This window comes from Echinops telfairi, unplaced genomic scaffold, assembly GCF_000313985.2.
Source record: "Echinops telfairi isolate 266 unplaced genomic scaffold, ASM31398v2 ScPeMD7_655;HRSCAF=1070, whole genome shotgun sequence".
Lineage (NCBI taxonomy): Eukaryota > Metazoa > Chordata > Mammalia > Afrosoricida > Tenrecidae > Echinops > Echinops telfairi.
In genome coordinates, this window is record NW_022104553.1 from 32,152,563 (window position 1) to 32,159,967 (window position 7,405).

At 54.2% G+C, this 7,405-nt stretch overlaps 1 protein-coding gene across 1 annotated transcript in view; it reads right to left on the reverse strand.

Moving 5' to 3' along the window:
- Positions 1–7,405, reverse strand: part of RYR1 (ryanodine receptor 1) — a 138,629-nt gene that overhangs the window by 75,030 nt on the left and 56,194 nt on the right. Inside the window, exons 38-44 of the mRNA XM_045292707.1 lie at positions 5,301–5,447; positions 3,879–4,152; positions 2,738–2,852; positions 2,511–2,643; positions 2,085–2,179; positions 293–428; positions 17–92 (exon numbers count right to left, since the gene is read on the reverse strand). Coding sequence (XP_045148642.1) covers positions 17–92; positions 293–428; positions 2,085–2,179; positions 2,511–2,643; positions 2,738–2,852; positions 3,879–4,152; positions 5,301–5,447 — 976 coding nt within the window. The remainder of the gene's footprint in view (positions 1–16; positions 93–292; positions 429–2,084; positions 2,180–2,510; positions 2,644–2,737; positions 2,853–3,878; positions 4,153–5,300; positions 5,448–7,405) is intronic.

Consider the following 7,405-nt stretch of genomic DNA (forward strand, 5'->3'; position numbering starts at 1 on the left):
GCCGCCCTCGCCTCGCAGCGCGGGCCCGAAGCACTCGGGCTTGCGGATCAGCAGCCGCACCACCACGTTGGCGTTCTCCTCCACGCTCTCGCCTGCCGCCCGCGGGGTGGGGGAGCTCAGGAGAGCAGCCCAAGGGCCCTCCCCGCGGCCTAGGACCTCCAGGACCCTGCCCCGTGACCTTGTGGAGCGAGGCCGGCTCAGGCCAGGCCCATGACTCCATACGCATGCACCCTCCCGTGCACGGCCCTCTCCCCAGCACGTCCGCGCGCACACACTACCCCTCCTGGCTCACCATTGACGAAGACGGCAAAGCGCAGGAAATCCAAATATCGCTCGCCCCCGCAGGGGTTCCAGCCAATGTCGGGGTACCCTTTGGCCAGGAGCATGGAGCAGCTTTGGACGCCACAGCCTGCTAGGTAGGATACCACCTGGGGACAGGCAGGGGGCTCATCCAGAGGCCAGACCCACAGCAACCTTCTCCCCAAGGCTCAGGGGCACCTCATCCAAGAAAACCCAAACCCACTGCTGTGGGTGACTCATAGCGACCCTACAGGACAGCGTAGAACTGCCCCTGTGTTCCTCTCTGACTGCCATTCTTGATTGGGACAGAAAACCTCATCTTGTTCACAGAGGGAGGCTGGTGGGTTCAAACTGCTGGCCTTGTTTGTGGTTTGCAACGCCCTGTGTAGCTCACCAGGGCTCCTCCAAGAGCCCCCTCGGTTCCACTCATGCCTGGGCCCCTTGGCAACATGAACCGAGGTCCTGTCCACCTGGTCTCCTGCCAGATCCGTCAAAAAGCCTCTTGTTCTCAGCACAGGTCCGTGGTGTGTTCCCCACACAGCCACGGGAGCCAGTGAACCTCTGAGTCAGACCACTCCTCTGCTTGAGACCCTCCCCGTGGCTCCATCTCATTCAGGAGGAAGACAGGCTTCCCTGGACCCAAAGACACCACACAGCCTGCCTTCACCCCCTCCCTGCCCTCGCCTCCCACCAAGCTCTCCCGGACATGCTCTGTTCCACCCACACTGGTCTCTGCTGGTCCTCAAATGCCCCACGTTCATTCCTGCTGCAGGGCCTTTGCACTGGCTGTGGTCGCTGCCTGGACTGCTCTTACCCCTGATTCCCACAGGGTCCCCTGTACCTCCTCCAGAGCTCGACTACAATGCCCCTTTCCTAGCAAGCCTTTCTCTGACTCCTTTTGTCTAAATGTGCACACCTTCCTGACACTTGATGATTCCTTCGTCAACAACCCATGCCCTGTGTGGTTTACTTATTCGTCTTGTTCCTTGGCCGTCTTCCAAACTAGAGCATCAGCTTCTCAAGGACAGAGAGTTGAACGGTGTTGATCTCTGTCGCATCCCTATTGCCTCAAAATCCCAACATGCAATGATACCACCACTGAGACATTTCTCACTCACAGCGCCCTGGGGCTCTCTGAGCCAGTACCGTTTCACAGGAGCACACCAGCCTCATCTTTCTCCCTTGGAGGGGCTGATGTTTTTGAACTACAAACCTTGCGGTTAGCAGCCCCGGGTTTACCCCACCGCCCCACCAGGACTCCTTAGCACATAATAGTTAGCCCATGAATATGTGCCAAACAAAGACTAGCACCCTAACAGCAAACCGTTCTTGAGCGCTATTTTCAATACTTCCAGGATGGACTCCCTGCATCCTAAGAACCAACCTATGAGGTGGATTCTATGATTGTGCTCATTCTACTTGGGAGAAAACAAGGAGGAAGGGGTGTGGCGAATACATAGCCGCTTGCCCAAGATCACACAGCCAGGAAAGCGAACCCGGCTCTCCTTGCTCCAGAGCCCACAGCCTTCGTGGCAAACACAGAAGGAAGGGGCGCAGAGACCCCAGACACATTCCAAGGCCACACAGCATGGAGTGGGAGAGTATGGTGCCTCACAAAGGAGCAACTGGGTCCTGTCCTCTCCCTCCAAATGCCTGGCCTTCTGATTCAGCCCACATCACCCACAATTGCCACCTGACTAATGGGCCCAGAGCCAGCAGGTGCCCCTCAGGGCAGGGTGAGAGCCCGCCTCCTCCTCCCTGGATCACAGGGCCACCCTCCACACCTTTTCCAGGTCCTGCTCCTGCAAGGCCAAGGCCAGCTCGTTGTTGTCGATGACAGAGGCAGCTGCCACGTCCAGGGGCGTGGACCCCTGCATGCCTGTGAGGGTGCGAAGGGGTGAGAATGATCAGGACCTGTCCTGCTCCTGCTTGTCTCGCCTCCCCCAGGAAGTCCTTCCGGACCACCTCCTTTGCCAGGCTGGGTTGGATGCTTTCTCTGTTCTGTGCTTCCCATATTCCAACCCTGACCGCCCTGGGCTGTTGCTGGCTGGGAGGGGCCTGGCTTTCCCATTGCACTGTGAACACCTCGAGGGCCAGGCCAGACCAGTCTGGGTGACCCTTGCCTCCCCAGCACTGTCTGCTGCAGTCAGGGGAGGAGGGGGCAGAGCCGGGTGGGCTCGGCAGGGTGAGCCCTGGCTGAGGGCCCTTACCCAGGCCGATGCCACTGTTCTCCAGCAGGTAGCTCAGGTGGTCAAACATGGAGCGCTGGTTCTGCCGGCTGATGCGGCAGAAGTAGCAAAGGAAGCGGCAGCAACTTGTCACCATCTTCGGGAAGCGGATCTCCTGGGGGCAGGCAGAAGGGGGGGGGGGCGGCTCAGAGCCTGCCCTCCCTGGCCCTGTGTCCTGAGCTCCTGGCCCGCTGACCCCCAGGACGTACCTTGGACTCGCCTCCCCCAAGGACATTGACCATAACCTCCATGACCGTTTCGTGCATGCCCAGAGCCCGCATCAGGTTCGGGTGCTGGTAGAAGACTTTGTTGTTCATGATGTTTCTGTGGACAGGTAGCATGCCCAGGGTCACCAGGGGTCAAGTGAGATCCACTTGCAGGGATGACCTCCCACCTTGGGAAAGCCATCGCCGCCACCGTGCTTGCTCTGCGTCTGGCCCTGCCCTGCTCGGCACAGCTCCACTCCTTTCAAGCATTACATCTACTTAGGGAAGTGGGCGCTGGTATCAGGCCCTGGGCTGCTGAGGGCAGCGGTCTCAGTCATGGTGACCATTGTGTTTTCCAGGGCCGGAAACAGGCCCTGGCACACAGCAGGTACTCAATAAGTGTTTGCTGAGGGCATGGGTTGGCTCCGGTGATGACCGACGACTGCCATCAGGTCTGTTGGGCAGCCTCGCTACAAGGCAGCGGGAGAGGTGGGCCCTTCTCCATGCGACAAACAAATGGAAGCTCATAAAGAGTATGCCAGCGGGGACGCCCACCAGCATCCTTTGCAGCCCCAAGTTCACAGTAGCCCAAAGGAGAGGCAACCCGGGTGTACATCAACGGATGAATGGAGAAGGAAAATAGGGTTCATCCCTCCACGGAGCATCGCTCAACCCGAAGGCAGAGGGAGCTCTGAGGCATCCCATCCTGAATCAGTCCATCGCAAATGGACACCGATCATCGTCTGACCCCACCTATGGGAAACAGGCAAAGGTGTGGAGTGGTCCCCAGGGAGGGCAGGGAGAAGGACTCGGAGGGGGACCGGTTTCCTGTTAATGGCGACCGAATGATTTAGAAATGGGTGGCAGTGAGAGCCCCAAGATGAACATGTGATGAACATGTCCAGGCTCACGGAACTCCATGCGTGGAGAATGTTGACTCGGAGCTGTTACCCCGGAGGCGGGCCTCGAGGGAAGGGAAAGGGAACAAGCCCAGTGAGATGGGTTAGCGGCCCAGAGTGGGGGTATATCTTGCCGGGGGAGGGCCAGGCCTTGGGGGAAAGTAACGGGATCTGAATCCGGGAGGCTGAGGGTCAGGCTGGGGCTGGAGAAGGCTATGCAGTCCGTAGAAGGGGGGAGGGCTCACCCAATGCTCTGGATCATGAGGTTCTCCTCCAGGGGGCCCATCTGCACAATCAGCAGGGAGCGGATCTGGCTGAGACACTCCAGCAGGCTCATGGTGTCCTCCACTGAGGACGGCGAGATGGTGTACGCCCGAGGCAGGGCGCGCAGCAGCTCCCCGAGCCCATCGTACTGCCGGTGCAGGAGGCTGAACATGGCCCGAACCAGCTCTGGGCTCTGCACGAAGTCCTCCTGGGCCCAACGCACCACCGTGTGGGACACCAGCTCCTGCAGGGATTCTGGGGACGGAGCACAGAGCGTCAGAGGAGCACGTACCAGCCTGAGCTGGTAGAACAGCACAGACAGGCCCTCTTTTAAGAAGGCTTCTCTCAGGTCCCAGCTGTCCACACTTCCTCCTGCCTCACTCAACAAACAAATGACAACCACAAACCCAAACCAAAAACGCTGCCACTGAGTCACTTCTGGCCCACAGCGACCACTTCCAGCTGCCAGGAGGGGTGGATTCTGACAAACTCCCCCTATTCTCCAGTTTGGTTCTCTTTACCTGAATAACCAGCCCAATGGGTTCGGTCCAAAGCTCTGGAAGAAGACACCACCCACCAACTGCAGCATCCAAGCACATGATCCCACACACGTCCCCAGACAACTCGGAAAGCACAATGCCAACTGTTCTGTGAAATTCCCGCCAACATTTGCATCCGGAGAGCCAATCAACCCAAAATCATGCTGTGAAGGACTCGGTGTCCTTGAGAGCTGGTCCCCAAGCAACTCCATGGTGTTCTCTGGGAGCCTTCCCTTCTCTACCTCCACCACCCAGGAGTCTTTCCGTCTTTCTCCCCCATCTCCGGCCAGTGTTTCCAGAAGCGAGTCCGCCTGACATCGTGATGTATTTATAGTTGTCTTTGTTTGCTTGTTATGATATGCTAAACTTCTTGAGGGCTTTGGGTGTTCTCTCTACTGTATCCCCCAACATGCCTGGCGAAGAGTTGGCCCAACAAAAGTGTCTTTGATGTCGTGCACTAAATCCTGTGGCAACATTAGGGATTCCGCCCTTCCCTTGTTAGAGGCGGCAGTCTGCATCATGGCACAGCTGCCTAACATGTAGCAGAACTGTGTATTTTGTCCCCTCAGCACAATCCTCTTTTCCCTGACAGAGAAAGGACAAAAGAAAACAAAGGAGAGACGCAAGGCCCTGGAAGCATGGAACAGGAGTTGCCACCATGCGACGTGGATGGTCCAACACATGTATTCCGTACCCCCCATAGTTGAGCCATACCACTGCATCGCACCTCTATTTCCTCTGTTCTCTTCTCTTCCTCTCTTATCCCTGCCCATCCGCTCCTCCCTCGCATCCTCATTGTGGTCCCAGCACCCCCTGAGCACAGGGGCCCTAACCCTGGTCCCTCCCCGTGGCAGCAGCCCTCACGAGGTTTGTGCTCCTCTTCCAAGGACTCGTCCCCCGTCTTCTCCTCCTTCTTCTGCACCAGCCGCACTTTCTCCAACAGGCTCCGCAGTCGGCTGCCCAGCGTAGCCTCTTCCTCGGGCTCTTCCTCCTCCCCGTCCAGCTGGATCCCTGAATTCAGAAGGGAGGGAATGCCATCCACCTGTTTGCTTTGTCATCTGCTCATTCGCTTCATTCATTCTTTTCTCAGATGAATGAGCATCTATATTTTTTACTTATTTCTCTATATGTTACTAGGTTGTTGATTTATTCATTCTTGGATGAATTTGTCTTTTAAACCAGTTATTGTAAATATGGTCAAAGGATCAAAAGACATCATGTTTAAAGAAAACAAAATCCATACCTCCCCGCCCCCCCAAAAGAGGAAGAGTATTTGCATAGGGGCCATTGAGTTTATGTGAATGATGACGGAAGAATTTGGAAAAGGATATCAATACTAGTATAACACAAAGAGTATAATCAATGGCACTGAATGATACATGTAGAAGTTGCTGAGTTGGAGAATGCTTTGTTTATATTTTGGCCACAATTTAAAAAAAGTAATTACATGAATAACAATGAGTACGTGGAGAATGAAATGTTTTGAAGTAGATTGTGGTGAAGATTGTACAACTCTTGTCCATCTAATGGAACTATTGGGTTGTATGGTATGTAGATGAAGTGCCAATAAACCTTTCTGTTTTTTAAGAAAAGAAAATCCTTACAACTGGATCGATGAGCAACATCACGATAAAAGGAGAAAATGTTGAAGTTGTCAAGGACTTAATTTTCCTTGGATCCACAGTCGATGTCCACGGAAGCAGCGGTCAAGAAATCAAATGACCGCCTGGCTACCACTACCACTGCCTGAGAAGATCCTGGGGAAAGGGGGAGGAAGATGTGGAACTGAACTCAAAATCACCAACGAGACCAGGCTGACTGGGTGGGAAAAGATGTGTGGGATCTCGCCAGACGATGGCTTTAGTTACCCTTCTGGCTAGACGTGAACTCACTCTCCAGTGAGACGAATCAACCTTTTACGATGAAAAATGCAGCCTTTACTCAAGGACAACTTTCCAAGGAATGGAGGAATGGGACCGGGAAACACCAGGAGAAGGTGAGAAATGGGGAATGGCATGTTGGGGGGACTGGGATGGATGAGTTGGAACAAATTGTGGATGGACGGTGGAGTGTACAAATGAATGATGGTCTCTGTAAACCTTGACCTGATATTAGCACAATAAAAATAAAAGGTGTGTGTGGTTTTATTTCTAAGATAAAAGGGCAGCATTTACAAAATAAACAAATAGAGCAAGCGATGGATTATTACATTGGGCAAATCTCTTGCAAAAGATATCTTTAAAGTGTGACAGAAGCGAAGATGTTACTTAGAGGGCAAAGCTGCCATGTCACAGTATTTCCCATTGCTTCCTATATGTGTGAAACCTGGACAATGAATCAATAAGGAAGACCAAAGAATCGGTGCATCCGAATTATGGTGTTGGCAATAATACCGACTGTATCCGGGACCACCAGAAGAATAGACAAAAGATGAGGCTGTCTACTCCAACAAAAAGGTACAGTCTTGGGAAGCCACAAGGGCAGCTCTACTCTGTCCGAGATGGTTGCTCTGAGCTGGAGGCGACTTGCTGGCGGTGCGAGTGAGCCAGGAGAATGAACAACCTGTCTTGGAAGATGTAAAGCTCAGATGCTCCCGAGAGGCAAGGCAAGAAGAAGAAGGAGGAGGAGGAGAAGGAAGACTTCATCTCCTATGCTTTGGACAGGTCATCAGTAGAAGCCAGTCCTTGGAGAAGGACATCATGCTTGGTGAGATTGTTTATTGTGCCAGCCTGGCCAATAAACACAAGTGGGATTAACTGAAGGGCGGAGAGATAAATGGCTCAGTGAGCCTCACCTTTCTTGTCTCTCACTCTTTGATCATCGGACCAATGTGCGGCTGCCTTGCTTGTTCTGTGCCTCAATTCACAGGTTACACTACCTGTGGGACGCCTCACCTGTGGACTGTGTTGCTGTAAGTTGAGGTCCCTTTAAGACATCTCTGGAGCTGGGGACTGGCGGTTGGTGACCTG